At 36.7% G+C, this 22065-nt stretch overlaps 1 protein-coding gene across 3 annotated transcripts in view; it reads left to right on the forward strand.

Moving 5' to 3' along the window:
- Nucleotides 1–22065, forward strand: part of KCNH7 (potassium voltage-gated channel subfamily H member 7) — a 477468-nt gene that overhangs the window by 437950 nt on the left and 17453 nt on the right. For 2 of the 3 annotated variants that reach the window (XM_060621108.3, XM_060621110.3), the window contains 3 exons: nt 8274–8526; nt 11473–11678; nt 14210–14309. In XM_060621108.3, coding sequence (XP_060477091.1) covers nt 8274–8526; nt 11473–11678; nt 14210–14309 — 559 coding nt within the window. The remainder of the gene's footprint in view (nt 1–8273; nt 8527–11472; nt 11679–14209; nt 14310–22065) is intronic. The other variant, XM_060621109.3, reaches the window with a different exon arrangement.

Below are 22065 nucleotides of genomic sequence, written 5' to 3' on the forward strand. Positions count from 1 at the left end.
GCAATTTTTTTTTTTTAACGTTTATTTATTTTTGGGACAGAGAGACAGAGCATGAACGGGGGAGGGGCAGAGAGAGAGGGAGACACAGAATCGGAAGCAGGCTCCAGGCTCTGAGCCATCAGCCCAGAGCCCGACGCGGGGCTCGAATTCAGGGACCACGAGATCGTGACCTGAGCCGAAGTCGGACGCTCAACCGACTGAGCCACCCAGGCGCCCCCTGTAGTTGCAATTTTTAAGATGACTCATCTTTATTAAGTCTTTCCAAAGCATTTAGCTTTTTATTTTCATGAGGATGAAGGAAACTGCTCTCTTGTTTTACACATATTTTATTATTTTATGTGCAACGTGATTAAGTTACATGATTCCACTAACAAGTACAGCTGGCATAAATAGATTTCAGAACACGCACAGCTGGTTTAAAATTCAGTTGGCAGAAGTAGAAATGTGTAGGAACAATATCTGAAACATTTATTAGAGTGCCGGGTAGCAAGAATCAATACATTTTACAGAAGAGGAATCAGATAGGTGGAGGAAGAGAACTTCTGCTATTTTGAGAGCTTCTCCTATTTTGTGAAAAGTTTGGTAGTTGCTGATGTAGTCATCATTTTTTCTAGGAAACAATTGGAATTGTTGTCTGACCCTAACCATTCCAAGGAACAAATACCCTAACTGGTACAGAGTGAAAATGACATTTATGCTACATTTCTATTCTTTGTTAATTATTGATAAAAACCAATAAATGAAATGAATGGGGAACGTTTTGTCACCACATTAGACGCAACTTTAGAAATCCAGTGTAATGGACAGCTGTGGTAAGTCAAATAGTTGAAGGAACCCTAGACTAAGTCTGAAGTCTTAGTTCCTCCACAAATAAAATCCCTAATGCATTTATATTTAAGCTTTCACATATAAAAATTGAGGTAATCACCACTCTCTATGCTTTATATAAAGTTGAATCAAAACATTTGATTCTAAAATATTATCACATGAGAAAGGTTTCTGAAAACAAAACTAGGTTTAAGTTCAAGACAGCATATCAAGTACAGGGTGGTACTTAAATCACTCTTTTCATTACCTGGCAGACTGCACTCCCTTTTCCTTTCTTTGTGAGCAAGCTCAGGTCATTTACAATTCATCCATTTTGGAAGAAGTGTTTTCAAAGCATCCAATAGACCCCACTGTAATTTATTCTGTTAATGCCTGCCCTCGCTCCCTCTCTCAAGGAGTTGGGTTCAGGGGAAGGTCCTGCAATTGTTTCTCAGTATCTGGGTTCCTCCTGTTACCTTAAGAAAACCTAGTGGGTTCCGTGGGTTTCCCTTGAGATTTTACTGCATACATCTTAACGCACCTTTTAAAAAAAAAATAAAATAAAAATAATCAGTCTTCTGCTTAGTCAGCAGAACTCCAGAATCTGGGTAACAAGGACATGGATGTAAAAGCAATAAATCCTTTCTGCCTACTAATCATTGCCCACACTCCAACTCATCCTTGGCCCTGACTTAATCGGAGTCAGTTTAAAGTTGTCCTTCTGGAAGCAAAGATGCATCTCACATATTATGGTGTTAACTGAGAGAGGCAAGGAGAAGAAGCAGGAGGGAAAACTGTTTCATTTTTCAGGGAATCATTACTTGTATCAAAAGTGGTTCAGGATTTATGACATTGGTTTCCCTGTCTACGTGTGGCAAGTTTCTGTTCTGCTCATGATTTTGTTTCTAAATGATGTAACCATGTGACAAATGTGGAAAAGTTACATTTTTAAAATTAGTTAATTTTCTCAAGGTTTATAAAGCCCCCTATCATGGATTGCAGGATACTTTGCTTTGCCAACAATCTGGCCAGATATGGTATCCTTATACAATAAAATAACTCCTTATTCTCATTAGTCACATGAAGGTAAAATAAGAAAGCAGATAGCAAAGCAGTTTGAACTTCAGACCACAGCTGCATACACTTGAATGTTTATAACTCCTAAAACAATCCACTTTTCATGATCAGTGGGTAAACATGAAGTATTAAACATGTAATCTCCCAGGAAAGATGAAAAATATATGTTTCCTATTCCTTAATGATAAACCATAACCATAGCAATAACATGATCTGGGATGACCTCAAAATTAGGGAATGCATGAGTTTCTAGAAACAACAAAAGCAAGGTTCAGTATCTTGTAAGTGGTAAGGATTTATCAAATGCTGAATGCCCACATGGCAAACAGTGATTCTATCAGAATCAGAAAATGCTATAAAGTCTTAAGGGCAGAGATTTAAGATTTAATATATTGCCTGCATCATCTATTTGATAATCACACTTGAGGATTAGTGTTTTATGGGGAGTGCTAATTTGTGTTTTGATTAATCCTAATTTGTCAAGATCTAAGTGTATTTAATGAACCAGGGAAGCTCCTCAGAAAATTTCCTAATGTGAGTTATCATAGTTACCAAACTTGTTCATAAGATTAATTTGCTGTTTAGGGGAATCATTTGACACAGACTGTCTTCTTCAATGGTGCCCTTTTCAGCCTGCCTTTAGGAATGTTCCTCTCTGCAGCTATGCTAAGTGAAACAAATAAAAATGCATTCATTACAACATAAACCAACTTTCCAATATTATCTGGATAGAGGATATCTATAAGAAAATAGATTGTGATTCTTTCCAGAGCACATAGAGGGTTTAAAACACTATAGATGGTGTCTGGAGAACATCTTCATAAAAAAAAAAAAAAACTCCATTGTTGATTTCTTCTAACAGAACTTAGAAAATATACCCACCATAAAAGAGCATTTGGCAGTCCAGCCTAAGAAACAGCAAACATTGAATCATGTATCTTAAATTTGAGGAAGGAATAATAGAGTATATTGTGAATATTTAACTTAATTTGAAAATCCTTACCTGTCAGCATCCAGGTAAAAGTTGATTGAGGAACGAACAACATTTCTCTCTTGCAACCTCTACCTTCCTTTAATCACATAGGGGTGAGGCCAGGACCGTGGAGACTCACAGAATAAAGGGAAGCCTTAAACTTTTGGGTGGGGAAGAGAATGTGGCTTTAAGACTATAAGTCACCTGCCCTACCCACCAGACATATAGTTACTGTTAGAAGACAAAGTTGTATTGAAGTATGATTACAAGAGAACTTTTTCCAGAGCAAAATCCAATAGGCAGCAGTCCCTCACCCTGAAGGATGATATAATAGTTTCATATAAAAGACAATAATAATCATCTTAATTAATATTCATTAATATCTGTTCTCTTAGACTCCACTGACAGAAGCCCTGGACACATTTTTCTAGTTATAATCTGTCATAGACTTGAGCCAAACTTGTTTTTCACTGAAACCCCAATACATAAATTAGGTACTATAATTGTTTTTATTGACCTAAGTATAAAAGTTTAATTTAAGATCTGCTTACTAAAAAGAAAATGAGACTAATGTCATTTTGATGGGCACATTCATATCAAATCAGAAATTGCAGGTTTATATTAACCTCAGCCTCCATTCCTTTCTAAATTTTGTATTCATTGCTCAGTATGGAAGAAATTTGACTTCACACACTGTATAATTGCAAATATTAACAGTATGGTAGTATTTATTCCATTAGGTGTGTGTCAGCAAATTCACATTTGAGAGAAGGTTAGTGTAAAGTTAAATACTCCTGAATTAATATTCAATCATGTTTGATAGGTGCTTACAATGGAATAGTTATTTCCATTTTTGCTCTTTGTTTGATTCTTCAGAGTTTTAGTTTGATTTGATCATGCTATGGTATTTTGTAATTGTTGGGTTATCCTTGTTTGAATGCCCTTAAACTTTGGGTCCTTTGATACTAAACTATGGGTTGATTGCTTTTAACAATCACAGAAAGCACTTCCAAGTCAAAAGAATGAATGTCTCATTTGTCTTACATAATTTGAGGATCCCAAAGAGTTTTATTCACATAAAGTGAAGTAAAGGGGAGATAACCTTACATTTGTAAAATATTCAAGTGACCTTATACCATAAAAAAGACATGAGATTTTTATTAGCCTTGAAAAAATTTTCTGGAGCATCAGAAAGTTTAAAAAATCCCTCATAACTGCAAATATTAGAAAAGTTAAATGAGAGCTTTTCATTCACCTTAAATTAACTAACTGTATTTTGAGGGTTCATTTGAACAACCATTGGTATTATAAATGTCTATTATAAATGTCCAAATGTGTGCTATAAATGTTCATGCAGAGCAAACAATGGGAAATTCTGATTTTATATATATCTATATATATATATTTTTAATCTGGGCACTTAAATCTGGGCTTTAGGTAAATTTTCAGGGATATTTTCAGAACATGTTTTTTGTTGTTGTTTTGTTTGTTTGTTGTGTGTGTGTGTGTGTGTGTGTGTGTGTTTTCATAGTTATGCTTCTATACCCAGTAGAGTGCCTGGTACAGGGTAGATACTTATTACATATTTGCTGAGAGAGCTACTTTTCCAAGCTGCAGGCCATGAACTTGATTCTCTGTGATGTTCCTTGGTCTTTGAAATCTAATTAACTCAATAAATAATGACTCAAGATACACAGTGAAAGGTGCTGTGTACCCTCAGAGCTTCAGAACTTGACAGAGAAGGTTATATTGCGTGGAGTAGAAATAATTTTAACAATCACAAAGCCAGCTTGTGTCTTAGTTTGTACCTGTGTGTTTGACATAGCTACCCTTTACTACCAGATCTTCTAGGCCTGGTAAAAATGCCAATATTTGAGTGTTAAATGAGGAAGTTCTGTGTCAGGGAATTTAGCAGAGGAACTAAACCTGACAAATAAAAGTACAATGAATCAGTAGGAAGTAAGGAAGGGAACACTGCTGGGACCAATGGAAATGGGTGTCTCCGATGACTACTATGTAAACCTACCCCATTCTCCTCACTCTTTCCAGTGTTCTTCTACCTCTATTTCTCTACTGTTTCTGTCTTTTAACTCTGCTTCTATAAAGTCTCTTTACTTAGGCATGCCCAGATTCATACATAAGCTGCTGACTTATGTATGACATTTAAATCTCTGGGCTAGTAAGACATTCAATTACTAAATATTAACTTCTATGGAATTTTACTTGAGTGATCTACATAACTGACTTAAGAAAATCAAGAAAGTCAGTGAAGGACTAACCCCACAGGACAATTCCTTAATCTGGACAAGTCCTTCATGCTAACAGGTGTGTATCTTCTCTGTGGACAAGCAAAGACTTCTCCATGAAACTCTATGGTACCTCCAACTTGAGACCAGTCTTTCCAGTGGGTGTCACATCTGATAGGATAAATGCTAGGAAAATGACACTTAACAAGGACACTTGAGAAGAGAGTAGAATGATGTTGAAAGACTTTCCCAAGAGCCTTTCATGGTCTTCTGAGTGTTTCTAAGAATATCGGAATTCCAATAACATTTTTGTATTAATTTAGTAAATGCCTACTTTCAAAAAGAATTTAAGAACACTCACAGTGAAAACCTAAGTGCAAGTAAGCCAAAACATTTAACACAAGTCAGAAACAGGAAACAGAAGTTAGAAAGAGGAGAGAAAAGTTAGTGGTGAATTTTCTATTCACCAGAGACCAAGGAGAATACATCGGATGTTGCATATCTCAATTTCTGGCTAAAGATAATTTACCAGCTCTTCAGGAACAACAAATATGTATGACAAAAAAGAGTCGGAAATAAACGGTCTATGGCACATCTACAATGGATAGGATGATTTACATACATTATCACATTTAATCGTGAGCACAACCCTGTGAGGTAGATACTATTAATTATTTTTACAATTGAAGAAACTGAATCTCAAGAAAATTGAATTGAATCGACCAAAGTCCCAACTAGTAAGTGATGGAACTAGAACTTCAGCTCATGCCTGTCTGATTCCATAGCGCATCTAATGTGCTCAGAGAAATGAGTAGTCCCTATGTCTATCTTATCTGCACCTTCCAATTCAAAGCATGCATACACACCTGTGTACACGTGTGCACGCACACACACATGCACAGTTTTTCCTTTTATAAGCAAGCTATACTCAGAAAGTGTAATGGAGGAACTTCAGGAAAATGCCAGAAATAGCAGCTATAAGCTCAATAATCTCATTCCAACTATTATAGTAGAAGTGCTAGTTCCCCATTTATGTGAAATATAAAATGTCTTTTTGTGCCTTATTATAAATAAGCGAAATCTTAGGAGAAAAATAAGCATGTCTAACTTGTTAACTTGGTGTGAGGCCCTTTACATTTTTACCTGGTTGGGGACATCTGAGAATCATGCCAAGACCACAACAATGGGCTTCAGGGAGGAAAAGTGTGCAGGAAGACCAGTGAACTGGGGTTTTTCCTACTGTAACACCTCCAAATAAAGTGGTCCCATTTCAGAAAACAGTATACAAACATCACTCAATTCTAGTCTGGCATAACTTGCCAAAGAATCCCATATAGGAGGGATCGGTGACGTACCAGAGGGTTGGCTCTAGGAGAGGAGCTGGGTTGTGTAGGATCTGAGAAAGAGTGCAGAAAGACCCACTAGCCCCCCAAAGCAAAAATGGGCAAAGACTAGGCAAATTATCATTTTGGAGAGGTCTTCCATCCATGCAGGAAATCTGGCAGAAGTCCAGTCATGTAGACAAAGTCTGAAAGGGAGAGTTAAGGACAGAGGTTCAGATGAGTGCCCAGGAACTCAGAGGAAGGCTCATTTCTTTCAGGTCTGAGCCAGGTAATACAGAAACTTCGGGACGAATGTCTGAATTCCTACAGATATTTGGAGCTGGGTAAGCGGTATCTAGCAATTGGCACACTATGCATTGGTAACTTACGGCAATTTTCAAAATTGTAAAAGCTCTTATTCTCTGGCAAAGAAACACAGATAGATCAAGTGACTTGCACAAGTGTCAACCTGTGGCAAATTCATGACCAGAACTCATGTTCTGTGAGTTGTCTTCTAAAACACCCTTGACCCATTTCTATGGGTGACGTTACCATGAAGGAAACAAGATTGCAGATAGTGGCTGCCATGTTTTAGGTCTCTCATTGATCCGTTTGTATGATACCACAACTGGTCTGACCAATTGCATCACACAGTGGTCCTACAGATGCAGTAGACCTGTGGCTGCTTTAACATGTAAAATAGAAATAAGTGTAAGGTAACTCAAATATGATCTAAGTTGAAGTTCTCCTATGGACCATATACATTTCAATTATCTGTACAAATGATTCATGATTATTTTTAGCTTTATCGGACAGCAATAGCAAGGTTGACCCAAAGGTTAGGAAATCCTAAAATTGCATTATTAGGTACTATGTGCTGCCTCCTCCCTCTACTCCAAAGCATATTTAAATGGATTTATTTTTAATGACAGAGGAAAGTCAACATGAGAATTAAAATCTAGATACGACACCCAAGATAACTAAGACACACAAAGAGAAGTAAGAGTTGAGTGTCTTTGGCCCATATCCTGGGGATTTTTATAAAATAATATTCAATTTTATTCCGTTTAAACTGAGTAGCACTTGTCACAAGTTATTATTTAATTTCTTCTACAAGTTTTAAATCAGTTACTGAATAAGTTGTCAAAACTACTAGTAGTGCTGTTAGAAGCTTTATGTTTGCATCGTAAACTCTGGCACGATTTCCATTTCTGAAAACAGAACTATACTTTTAAAGTATGTTTGCTGTTATCCTTCCCTTTCTCTATTTTCAGTGCTTATCAAAATATTTAGTATTAATAGTGTGCATATGAAACATAAATATTCCACGTACTGTTAGCTAAGAGCACTCTCTTGTATATGACATTTACAAATGCCATGGCTATTTCAGGATCATTATTTTTACTAATTATAATTAAAATGTATACCAGAGATAGCAATCCAAATTGACTTGAGATTCCTTCAAAAGGTTGTCTTCCTAGCTGTACCGCCTCTCATTAGTTATGTCTTATTAATTGTCACATTGCATTATATATGTGCACAGTATGATGCTACCTCACATAATTCAGGGAATGAGAAGCAGTGTGAAACATCGGCATCACATTTTAATGAGACAGCATTTGTGTTGAGTCTGAATGCCTGCAGTTAATTCAGAGAACAAGTATTTGAGTTAAAATTCTGACATGTTTAGCAAACCAAGTATTCATTAAGGTTGGCGAGGTAGAAGCATTGTAAGAACTCGTGTGACAATGACTACACCTGCAGTTCTGGGAGCAAGAAATATACTTTATTTCAAGTGGATGTACCCTGTGCACTGGTAGTATGAAACTCTTTATGTTTTTTCTTCAGGTCCTAAAGGGTTTCCCAGAATGTTTACAAGCTGATATTTGTCTACACCTCAACCAGACTTTGCTGCAAAACTGCAAAGCCTTTCGGGGGGCAAGTAAAGGTTGCCTTAGAGCTTTGGCAATGAAGTTCAAGACCACCCATGCACCTCCAGGAGACACCCTGGTTCACTGTGGGGATGTTCTCACTGCACTTTATTTCTTATCCAGAGGCTCCATCGAAATCCTCAAAGATGACATTGTGGTAGCTATTCTGGGTGAGTGTTTTAGAACTGGATGGTGACAGATTCAGTTGTTAGCTGGTGCATTGTGTATTTTAAAATGATAGAAAAAAAGGATTGATCTGGTTTTTTATGAGTACTATTTAAGACTGATAGTAATTTTAAAGATTTATTTAAAATTCAATTCAAATCAAATTGACCTTGCAGAAAATACGTTTTCTTGACTATCTCACTTTTCCTCCAATGTGTAAACACTTCCATGACTCTCTTTAGTTCTTGGAAGCTACTTAAACATCAGAACCCAAATGTATGAAAATAGTCAGCATTTCGCTTTTCATGTTGGAGGGCCTTGGATTCATTTCAGATCCCTTAACACCTTAAATAAAATGTGTCCATTGTGGGTTACTTGCTAGCATGTGCCAATGCCTTGTCATGAACTGTGTCTATGTATTGATAGGTTCCATCTATATGCTCTGCACTTTTACTTGTTGTGTCCCACCAAATGGAATTATATAGTCCTTACCTGTGAACTATGACCTATGAACTATGAGCTATGAACTTAGCATCCAGGGATAAAGGTGTTGAGGAAATTAAAATTACCAGTTAATTAAACTGGTTTGGGTGCAAAAGAATGTCCGTCTGTCCAATCTGTGTCTTCAAAAGCAAATTTAGTCAGTGTGAACTTGTAGGATTTCTTTGGACTGTTAGAAGAGTGGGGAAGAGGAAGGAAGCAGAGAGAAAGGAGATCAGTGTTTCGTCCCTAACACCCAGCCAGCAGCCTTAAGACTCAGTCTCCCTGAGGGAACATCCGCTCCCAATGTTTGTGAACATTTGCACTTTTTTGTTTTCCTGTGGATTAAATCCAGGTCCATTTAGATAATGAACATGTAATTCAATGACTTCCTTTCACTAGATTCTTGATGTCAACATCCAAAAGGACAGGATGTTGTCTTTCTTCTCTGCTGCCTAGTAGGACCAGAGTATGGCCTAGCACAGGACAAAGAAATTTGAGTGATTCCTATATATTTTGATCATTTTATTTTAATGACGGTTTTTTAAAATCCCATATTGACAAGATGCATAAGGCAAAGAATAAAAACATAAATCAGGTAGTGGCTACATAGTAAGTTGGATTTTCACCACATTCGGCCTTGACAGTTTGCTCTGTATGTTGCCAGGGAAGAAGCATGCTTCAGTGCTTTCCTGATCTTAGAATGAGCCTGCCCCACCTTCTACAGGGAGGTAACAAGACTTCTTGCTTTATAAAACAGTAATTTTAGAGTGTAGTTAAGCAGTACACGCTGACTGGCTTAGTTTTTGCTCATTTTTACAGTCGTGTAAACTAATTAAGATGCAAAGCCCATGCTGAATTTAGTTGAGAGCTTTTCTTTGACAATATCTATACTGAAGTATTAAAACTATAAAGAATTTCAAGAGATTCTTTTCTTCTGTCCCCATTTCCATGTAAATCTGCACCTAAAATCCTCACAAATTATCATTCCTCATTCCATTTTGAAGCTAAGTATTTATTTAAAACAAAGTTAATATATTCTCTCCCATATCAGTTTCTGTCATAGAGATGTGCTCTCTGATTTCTACCCATTAAATTCACATTTAAAATAAGAACATTATAGCATTTTTTGACTGGTTAGAATTTTATCATTTAAAAGTCTTTGATAGTTTCTATAGTTGGGTATATATAAGCTTGTCTGTCAAAAAATAACTTAACAGATCCAAAAAGTTTTTTCTAAATCTGAAAAGAAGCTTCAGGATATATATAAGAAAGTACCATTTTACACTGATCTTTAAAAGATGTATGATAGATAATTTATTGGTAGTTATTAAGCATTTATTTCACAGCTATAATTTTTAAGTGTCTTGACATTCAGAGACAGAAAAACCTAAATGGCCATGACATTCAGGTAAAATATTGGGAGGAGATAAACATATCAAGTGTGAAAAAGTTTTGACTGGAGTCAGAATGCATGGGATTTAAACATGGCTACTCTCTCCCTCCCTTCACCCAACTAAGTAGGTGACCTTGGTCTAATCAGTTTACCTCTTCAATCTTCTTTTCATAGTCATAGTATTTAAATAATAGAGAGTAACTTCCTTATGAAGTTATTTTAGGGATTGAATGAGATAATTCACCTACGCATTTGACACAGTGCCTGGCACCTACTTAATTCTTAATAAGCATTTGTTGTTGCTGTCATCATCCTCAGTATTAAACAAAGCCTGGAAAAGTAGGTGGCATGTGGCCAGGGAGAGGGGATGAGGAGAACCCATCAGAAGCCAGACACTGAGATAATCCCAGGTTTGGCAAGAAAGCAAGGAGGACACACTTTTAGAGTAAAGGCCATTTGGTAAAGAGCAAGACTATAAATAAAGCTAGGTATATTCAATAATTGGACAGAGTCATTACGGGCAAATCTGAAAGTGGTTAGTAAAGGAAACAGGGTATGTTCAAATTATACCCCTAGTCCTCTAAGTGTTGAAAGTGTGCCACTATACCCCCATGTTTGCCATCACCCCTGGAGACCATCCTGAGATAGAAAGTTTGTGAATCTGACTCACTGCTGCCTTTCTCATATTCCTGGATTGACAAAATTGGACCACACCTACTGGATGGCAACACCCTTTTCTAGCCATGTAAGACATAGCAGACTAAAGCCACGTTGCTACATTTCTAGGCATGTAGCCAAAAAATCAAAACATGGAAATAATAGTCATTATGTCAGGACCAGTAGGTTAAGAGGTAAAATACCACTCAGCAAACAAACATGACTGAGGCAATTAGTAGGAGGTACTGGAATTTTGAGGCTCTAGTGTCTGTTGACCAGGGGATCTTCCATTTGAATTCCTTGGCCCATGGATTGGTCACTGGTCCCCTTGTATTTTTAGAAAGAAAGCATTAAGTTCACATTCCTTTTACCTCCTTTATTTATTTATTTATTTACTTATTTATTTATTTATTTTTAGGGAAAAACGATATATTTGGAGAAATGGTTCATCTTTATGCCAAACCTGGAAAGTCTAATGCAGATGTAAGAGCTCTCACGTACTGTGACTTGCATAAGATCCAGAGAGAAGACTTGTTAGAGGTTTTGGATATGTATCCCGAGTTTTCCGACCACTTTCTCACAAACTTAGAGTTGACTTTTAACCTAAGGCATGAGAGTGCAAAGGTATATGTTAATGGTTTACTTATTTTTGGATTTATGACATTTTATTTTATTCTTGGATTGCCAAAATTCTTCTGCAATATCAAGCAAAATATAGCAAAACTTTACCAACTATGAATATTTGGATACCAACTCTTAATTTTGGAATTTCTAAATTATAGGGAAGGAATTCTGTCTAATTACTTTCAAATATATTGAATAACTTCAAGGAGGTCAATTAAATTTGACCTTTCAGAAACACTTAGGTGACATACTTGATTTAAAATAGCCTTGGTTTATGTTGAGTGTGCCAATTATTTGTAAGAAATGAATGATCTTAGGCTATTTAAGTCCCCTAGAAGAGCTTATTTTACACAAGAGTTAGAATATTCTCCAAGCTATTATTTATACCACACATGGGTTAGCAATGTCTTTTCAATAAAAATGAAACATTTAAACTCACTCAAGTTTAGGTCCATATTTCACACAATTTCCAAATCACAGAAATATAAATGAATCAGGCTTAAACCTGAGTCAAAATTAGTGCTATAGAATGAATAGCATATGGTCTAGTAGAAATAATATTTTAAATGATTCTACACATAATTTAACCTTGAGTGAATTTTAAGAGTGTAGCCTTTGTCTCTTTCACTCTCTACTACTATTAAAAATGTGTCTTTATGACATCACTATGCTAAGAATACAGAATTGCAGTCTACAATTTATTACTAGTTTATTCCTCCTTCTTTCCTCCCCAAAACCCCATCACCTCAGCTCTGATTCTAAATAGCTTTTTGCCAGAAATCAAACATTGGGGCTTTTGAAACTTCTGGGGGTTTTTTTTGTTTTGTTTTTTGGGTTTTTTTCTTGCATTTTTTTTGTTTGTTTATTTTTTTTCTTTTTGTTAATGCTAACTAGTATACTCTCTGGAAGGAAAAAATCCTCAAGTCAATAGTTAGGTAAAAGGGAGTAGATTTAATTCTCCCCGGAATTAGTCATTCCCAGGTACTGTGAGAGACTTAAAGAGGATAAACTTGTAAGGTCACCAGGGTACCATTTCATAATCTGAAGCACCAGCTCATATAATAGCTTCTTTTCAAAACACTGAAGTTGAAAAATATCTAGGTGATAAGAGATTCAAGTTATCAAGAGCATATATTTTTTATAATGGTTTGAATTCAGTACTTTATTAAAATCTGTTTAATGTCACCAACCTCATTCTGATTTTGCCTTGATGAACAAGATAACTTCATTTATTTATTTATTTATTTATTTATTTATTTATTTATTTATTTTTGTATTTGAGAGAGACAGAGAGAGAGAGAGAACACAAGTAGGGGAGAGGGGCAGAGGGAGGGAGAGAGCATCTTAAGCAGACTCCACACTCAGTGTGGAGCCCAACATGGAGCTTGATCTCATGAGATCATAACCTGAGTCAAAATCAAGAGTTGGACGCTTAAGGGACTGAGCCACCCAGGCTCCCCAGATAACTTCTTCACATAAAAAGTTTAGGTAGCAACCAGGGGAGCCCGGATGGCTCAGTGGGTTGAGCATTCGACTTTTGATCTCTGCTCAGGTCATGATCTTTCGGTTCATGAGTTTGAGCCCCATGTTGGGCTCTGTGCTGACAGTGTGTAGCCTGCTTGGGCTTCTCTCTCTCTCTCTCTCTCTCTGCTCCTTGCACATGTGTACTTTCTTTCTCTCTCTCAAAATAAACATTAAAAAAAAGTTTAAGCAGCAAACAAATAAAATAGGAACTTCCATTTGTTTTATTTATTTGGGAGCTTCCATTTTTATTACAGAAATGATCATAATTTCCAGAAGGGGAGGAAGGAGAAATAATAAATAGCTCAAAATAAGAAAATGCTTACAGCATAGTGTTCATTGAACTTAACTTTATATTTATTGTTGTGAAATTTAACTTTGTAATCATTACCATGTATTTAAACATCATAGCTAATTATAATTAGCTTATACTTTTTTCCCTGCTGTAATACAGATTCTGAATTTTTTTTTAACATTTATTTATTTTTGAGAGAGTGTGTGCACAAGCGAGGGAGGGGCAGGGAGAGAGGGGGACAGAGGATCTGAAACAGGCTCTGTGCTGACAGCAGAGAGCCTGATGCAGGACTCAGACTCATGAACCGTGAGATCATGACCTGAGCCAAAGTCAGATGCTTAACCAACTGAGCCACCCAGGAGCCCCCTGCAATTTTTTTAATTATTATTTTTATTTTAACTTTACCAAGTTACATAAAATACATTCTACATGAAGAAATATGTTGTCTCTAAATGTTGACATTATTCCTAAACATTTCTGATAAATAACTTATACAACTATGATTTCCCCATCAGATGGTGAAACTACTTGAATTATTCTATTAGTCCATTTTATAATTTAGAGACAACCGGGAAACAAAGTATTGTAGCTATTTGCCTGCAATCTAATAGTTAAGTCTCAAAGTGGTTGAAATGATATGAAACAGTAGAGAAGTTACTGATAATATGTTCAAATTGAATAATCTTCCATTTTATCTTCATGTCCATTAACAAAGGCTGATCTCTTACTACGATCACAGTCTGTGAATGATTCTGAAGGAGACAACTGTAAGCTACGAAGAAGGAAATTTTCATTTGATAGTGAAGGAGACAAAGGTAATTTCATTTTATTTCTAAAATTTAAACGTAAAGCATGTGGTGATTAGCTCCTCTTACTAAATGCCCGTTTACTACTGATTTCATGGGTAAGTTTCATTTGGATTTTAGAAAGGCAAATCCTTTGCTGTTCTCAGTAGCTAATAATGTGTTTTCTGATTGATAGTTATCAATGATGTCATTCAGCAAAGCTATCTGATATCTACAGGGACATCACAGATAGAGATATAGAGGAGGTTGGTTAAAAAAGAAAAAGAGAAAAAAAAGACCAGTTAATAGCAGATGAATAACTACACTCAAAGTCTTGAACAGAGTGTTCTGGAAGAAGGACCCTTGTGACAGCCAGAGTGCTAAACCCTCTCACAGGCATGTGTGACATGGATGAAGACTGTATTTGTTAGGTCTCTTCATCCTTACACCCTCTGAAGGGTTACACCCTACTCGTCTCTGGGTTTTTCTGCCCTTCTAACTATTCTTTATGTTTCACTCATGTATTCAAAAAATATTTAACATTTCACATTTTTAAAGAACTACTCAATTTCTGAGAAACTAATTGTGTAAAACAGCCCTTACCCTTCCTAGGAAGAGAGATGGCACATACCTTTTATAAATCTGAATAAAAACAGCAGGTGCTGTAACAGAATAACCTCGATGGAAACCCAGATGAAGGTATATTTAATTGTGCGTGGGCAGATGAGTGAAGGCTTTTCTGAAGAAGCATCTACACTTTTCCCATGCTGATCCAATAAGTGTTCTATTCTTCACCTTATTTGGCTCTCATTAAAACAAGTCCCCTCTTTTTCTTGAATAATATTCTCTTGGCATCTGTGTTACTGCACTCTTCCTATTTTCCTTCTATGCTCAGTAATTCCCTGAGGAGAATTACAGGATCATTATCTTCTAAACCAGTTATTAGTTATTAGATTTTCTCAAGGTGTGGCCCTAGCTCTTCTTCTCTTCTTATTCTATACGAACTCTTTCCGTGATCTCATTTATATTGAGTTTATTTATATTCTCACATAAGAGATGTGAATATTCACATTGTAATCCCAGACCATCTGAGCTTCAATCTCATATATCCAACTGCCTATCAAACCATCGAATTGTGGGATACCTGGGTGGCTCAGTCTGTTAAGTATCTGACTTCGACTCAGGTCATGATCTCATAATTGGTGGGTTCGAGCTTCGTGTCAGGCTCTGTGCTTGTCAGCACAGAATCCAGCTCAGAATCCAGAGCCTGCTTTGGATTCTGTGTCTTTCTCACTCTCCCTCTGCCCTTCCCTTGCTTGCACTCTGTCTCTCAAAAATAAACATTAAAAAAAATTAAAAAAACAAAAAAAAACAAAAAAAAAAACACTGGCTTGAAATCTCAAAGGCAGCCCAAACTGAACATTCCCTAAATTGAACTCATCATGGCCCTCTGGAAACCTCTCTCCATCATTTACCAGATCTCTAAATGGAACCACAACCCAATCAATTGCACTAATCCAATATCTATCTAGGAGGTGACTTTCTCTCAACCTCTCCATCAATTCTTGTTATTGTTTCTCCACTACATGTTCATTTAGTTTTCTTTTCTTTTTTAATTTTTTTTAATGTTTATTTATTTTTGAGAGAGAGAGGCGGAGTGCGAGCAGGGGAGGGACAGAGAGGGAGAGGGAGACACAGAACCCGAAGCAGGCTCCAGGCTCTGCGTTGTCAGCACAGAGCCCAACGCGGGGCTCCAACCCACGAACTGCGAGGTCACGACCTGAGCCGAAGTCGGATGCCCAACAACTGAGCCACCCAGGTGCCCCACATGTTCGTTTAGTTTTCGAATGAGGTCCCTTTGGTTTACTTCTCTCCACCTTCTTAGCCACAACTCTGGGCCAAGCTACCATAATCTGTCACCTGGCATACTGAAACAGCATCCCAACTCACCTCCCCAGATCTAACTTGCCCCTCTCTTATCTATTTTCTGGACCACTTGTGATTTTTTTTTCTAAATGCAGTTATGTTTATGTCATGCCCATATTTAAAGCCCTCTAAGGACTTCCCCTTCCCTCAACAACCCTAATCTGGCTTTCTCCCAGCAGCTCATCTACTTTGCAGCATTAATTCCAGTTGTACTTCTATGTCCATTGGCATCATTATTTAATTGATGCTATCTGTCCCTAGATTATAAACTCTATAAAGGTGGGAAATATTTAGTCACCTATAACTTCAGTGTTTGTCTCACAGCAGGTATTCAGCAAATACTTGTTGAAAGAGCGAATTAATAATGAAATAGAATTTGAGCATCTTCCTTTTGATTCTCTTCTTTTGCCTTCATCCAAGTTCTTTCCTTGGCCCTTTTCTCTCTGAATTCTTTCCCTTGGGAAGTTTGTCTACTAGCTTCAGCACTCACTACACTTCGAGTAAACTTCACTTCCCTCTCTTCCATGTAAATCATGTGTCTTTTTGCTTCTACCATTCCCCGAATCAGAAGTTACCTCCCTATCCTCAAGCATAGGCACATGCAACCACACCACTGTTTTCATCCACCATCCAAAATTACCTTTTTTTTTTTTTTTTTAGTCATGGTTAATCTCCAATGATATATTCAACATGAACTCTCTCTCTCTCTCTCTCTCTCTCTCTCTTTTTTAGAGAGATGTAATTGGTTTTATAAGCAATTCGTGAATTCGGCAGCATCTATCTAACAAGTAGAGAGATGTTCCCCAACATGAACTCTTTCTTGATTTGCCCAAACATATAGATTTTATTCTTTTTATGAATTCCTGTGTCAGTTTCCTTTGGTGATATTGTCAAAATATGCCCTGCACAGTGGTTAATGCTTATTGTCTTTTTTCTCTACAAAAATGTAGATTCCTTTAACAAAGAATGGTTGATACATATTTGCTTAATTGGGCTAATTGTTGAGTTCTCTAGCTGATCGCAGAACAATAAGCCACTCAGATAGGTGCTAATTTATTTCTGCAGTGTCTTTCATTATTCTCTTGGTAACTTTTTCTAAAATCAGCACGATTACTGTCAAGCTGTTTTTCTGTAGGCTTAACCAAAATCCCTTATCCTGGTGTTAATCTCTTATTTTTATCTCTCTGGAGATGAAGAAAACTTGAAAATGTGTCTATATAATATGTTCCCCATACAGTTGAAGATTTATTAAATCTCCTTTCAATCTTGTTTAGTTTCCTCAGTCTCAAGTTAAATAATCTGTTTTTATCTCCTGATAAGGCCCTCAGAGCGTGTCACAATGTATATTGTGCTCATGCAACTAGACATTTCTATTAATTCTGGAAACTTTTCCTTTAATCACAGTCTTAATCTATGAGACTTAGTTTATATGAAGTGTAGATAGTAAGGGATATGCCTGCTTGCCTGCCTGCCTCTCTTTGAAATTTCCTGGTGTGTCAGTGAGTAAGCATGATTTGGGCAATGAGAAAATACAAATTAACTCTGGTTATACACAGCTTGAGAACTGATTCTAGACTTTAGCACTAGTCTTTAGGACTCCATAGCACTACAGCAAGTATAAAATTTGCTGAAAGCAATTTAGTCCCCATGGACTCAATTTAATGTTCCACAAATGAGTGGCCACTTATTTGATACGTATCTTGGTGTAGAATTAATGTGTAAGAGAAAAACACATACACTAGTATGAAGAACGGGGAACTTTTAGAAAATTATTGACACTAAATACTGTGGAAGTACATCAACTAAAAGCTGCCCATGAAATGCATCGATTATTTACTGCTTGTGTGAAACATAGACATCCAAGAGCGCCGATGATTGTGAATCACTCAGCAGAGGCACCAAGAACCAGACAGAAGAACACAAAGCTGAGCACCGGGGATAGAGAGAGAGGCTGAGTCCTACAGTGCCATCCACTATCTACTTAAGGCACCAGAACTCTTCAGGCTTCAATCCTTACCGCGCCCTACCCCTTACAATCATGCCAACTACATGTTGTTAAGGAGCTTACATTCAAAAAGATATATTTAAGAGATGCCTGAGTGACTCCGTCAGTTAAGCATCCTACTTTGGCTCAGGTCATGATCTCGCAGTTCACAAGTTCAAGCCCCGTGCCGTCGGGCTCTGTGCTGACAGCTCAGAGCCTGGAGCCTGCTTCAGATTCTGTGTCTCCATCTTTCTTTGCCCCTTCCCTGCATGCGCTCTCTCTCTCTTTCTCTCTCTCTCTCAAAAATAAGTAAACATTAAAAATAGTAAAGAAAGAAAAAGAAAGAAAGAAAAGAAAGAAAAGAAAGAAAGAAAGAAAGAAAGAAAGAAAGAAAGAAAGAATATTTAAAAAGAAAACGTATATAGAATCTCTGGCAAGTTGACTTGAACAAAATAGAGGCTAGACATTTTGGACTTATCTCTTAGAATTAATGTGTTAATAAATGTGCTTGTCCTCATGAGCTTCACATTTCTTCTGATGAAATAAACCTACTTCTCAACAAGAGAGAGTTGTTAGTTTAGGCGTGAGTTTCAGAATATCTAGTGGGGTTTTTTTGGTTTTTTTTTTTTTTGTAATCTTCAAGTAGTTCTCTTTCATGAAATTCTGGATTGGAGGTGCCCTGGAACCCCCCAACTTAATTAAGGTCATTGTAGGAAGAGGCCCTACAGTTCCTGAAATGGAAATAAAGTCATTGTTACAGAAAGTGAAGAAGAAAAATGATGCTTTAGTGACCTATTTAGTGGCCTTTATTAAGGACTTGCTAAGATGGTTGGACAGAACAGAAGTAAATGAGGTATAGTCATTTGGAACATGCTAAAAAATTGTCTGGATTAAAGTAGTTTCCAGAGTTAAGTTGTGCTTACTTCAGGGTATGGCGCTATGATTCATTGGGTGATGGGAATAATAATCAACATTTTATGTTGTGTTTATTTTGTAAAATACATAGTCTATAAGTACAATAGCATGTGTAATAGCACATGAGATATGCACATACACACTCACACCCATGTATGTTTTAACCGACAAGGTTTTTGTGACTAAATATTTGGAATATTCTGCACAACTCTTCCTATGCACAGAATATGCAGTATCAAAGTGGTATAGTAGTATGAAAGTTATTGAAGTAAGTAGTAAATATATGCAGTTGAACTTATTTTTATGGAATAAAGGTGATTTGATTCTATTAAATTAAGCCTTAAATATGTTGGTGGTATACTTTGGCATCTTTTTGGAGTATCTCCTCCAATACGAACAGTAGTTAGCTTTTGTTATGCAGTTTAGTGATATATAAATGTGATTTGCTTATTTTAATTTTTAAGATAGCTTAAATGTTTTTTATCTTGCATTTGTATAGAAAAATGACACTAGTCCCCTTTCAACATTCCTTGAAGCTAGAGAGGAACTAAGGTATTTGAAATAAAATGAAAAAATTTATCTCAGACCTCAATTTTTCATGGAATAACTTTTTAAAATGCATCTAGCTGGAAAATGCTCAGCTTATTCCAAAACTGTTACCAATAGAAAATACAAAACTCGAATGCTGACAGGGCACATTAAATGCCTCCCTTTGACCAAAATTTGCACCTATTTGTCGGGTCTGATGAATAACAATGGTCATTAATCTGAGATAAAGGCTCCATAAAAGATGGAGTGAGCACAAGCATTTGCTTCCAGATCGACAAGCAAAACTTTTTCTTTGTAAAATGGTGGGAACAGGAGCAAACATACAATCTCACTTCTAGCAAAGGGGAAAATGTAAAACTCCCTCAGCTTACTTCAGAGTACTATTTCTACATAGAATAAGAATAGCATTAAGAAAAAACTAGTATTAAGAAAAAACAGTATCTAATACTATTTAATATCTATCAAAGAATTCAGTTTAATTAGAAAAAAAAAAACAGAAATGGAACAGTCCATCAAAATCTAGAGGTACCCAGAGGCTAATTATAATACATTTAGCCTAATTTCATGTATTCCTTCAACCAACCTCCAGCTTAACCCTGAGCAGTTTCCATTTTTAAGCCATAAATAAATTGTTTTTCAACTTTCATTTTATATGATAAAATGTGAAGTTTTGACTTGTCTAATAAGGAATAAGAAAATGTTGTTGCAGTTAGGTTGCATTCAAGAAACTTGTCCATGTGGCCTGTGTTCTAGGAAGCAGCTGGTTTATTATCCAATGGCAGTGAACCCAGAATAAATGTGGGGTAATTCTCCTTACATATTGGAAAAGTTCAAAGATACCTAACTCTTGCTTCTTCTCTCATGATTCTGCTTTTCCCTGGAATTTTTACTATAGGAGTTAGAGACCATGTATATAAGGTAATTTGTTCTGGGGCACCTGGGTGGCTCAGTTGGTTAAGCATCAGAGTTCAGCTCAGGTCATGATCTCACAGTTCGTGGGTTTGAGCGCCGTGTCAGGCTCTGTGCTAACAGCTCAGAGCCTGGAGCCTGCTTCGGATTCTGTGTCTAAACTCTCTCTCTGTCCCTCCCGTGCTCACTCTCTCCCTCTCTCAAAATAAATAAACATTAAAAATTTTTTAAAAACATTTAAGTAATTTGTTCTGTTTTACAAGAGAACAAAATAATGATCCTTCCTTCACCACATGTCGCAAATACTTGTCCTGAGTTGAAATGAGCAAGTTAGAATTCAGTTAAAAAATATGATGAATTTGTGCCTAAGCATCCAAAATCAAGTCATAGTTAAACTAAGACCGAGGCCCAGATAGTAGGAAGGACAGAACATTTACCATCTGGGAGGATTTGAAAATCCACAGAGAACTCTTAAGACCTCTCAAGCCAAGAAGACAAAATGGTTGTATAATTTGTGAGGTACTTTCATGACAAAGATCCATGTTAGCATTATCCATACTTAGATTGGAGGCATGAGAAGTGATGGTTAATTCAGTTTACCTTTGAATATCCTGGAAAAAGACTCCATGCAAGTGTTTTTTAAAAAGGCATTTTCAAGAAGATGAGAAACCAAGCCAGAGTTGACTCAAATCCCACTGCTGCCCAAAACTGCACCTATATGCTGTACAAGAAACTGATGCAGTTCACTAAGCAAGTGTGAGGACAATTTAGAAAAGGAAAGCTTTTTTGCTTTTTTTTTTTTTTTTTTACTTTTTTTACTTTTACTAGCATACAATTGGAAACAATTATTATTTTTGAGGAATGAAATATGTTCATAAGATGGGGAATGTGGATCAAATTTTCAGGAAGGGAGAAGTTAAAACCAAAAAGAACAGAGGGTGAGATGACAATAATGAACTCTAGAAGTTTAAGAAGGGTCATGTCCGTGTCACTGGAGAGAAAAGAAAATGCTGATCTGAATATTTACAGGCAGTTAGATTAGCGCTTCGGTGGGGAAACGCGACACCGAGAAACCAATGCTGCCCACAGTGCTGGAAACCAGAACGATCTGTGATCTTCTCTGCTCAACGATGAAATCATTGAGCAAATGTGAAATCTTAAATTAAGCAGTCTGGTTTTGCCACATTTAACTTTAATTGACAGGACATAAACTAACTCCTTAATCACATCAAGTTGATTTTTAAACTCTATTCACTTTTTACCTTGGGCTGCTTTCTGTTTTCTCAGATTTTATTTTATTTTTTTTAAATTTTTTAAATGTTTGTATTTATTTTTGAGAGAGACAGAGACAGAGAGTGAGTGAGGAGGGGCAGAGAAAGAGAGGGAGACACAGAATCTGAAGCAGGCTCCAGGCTCTGAGCTGTTAGCACAGAGCCCGATGTGGGGCTCAAATCACGGTGAGATCATGACATGAGCCGAAGTCAGACGCTTAAGCGACTGAGC

The sequence above is a fragment of the Panthera onca genome, chromosome C1, assembly GCF_046562875.1.
Source record: "Panthera onca isolate mPanOnc1 chromosome C1, mPanOnc1 haplotype 2, whole genome shotgun sequence".
Classification (NCBI taxonomy): Eukaryota; Metazoa; Chordata; class Mammalia; order Carnivora; family Felidae; genus Panthera; species Panthera onca.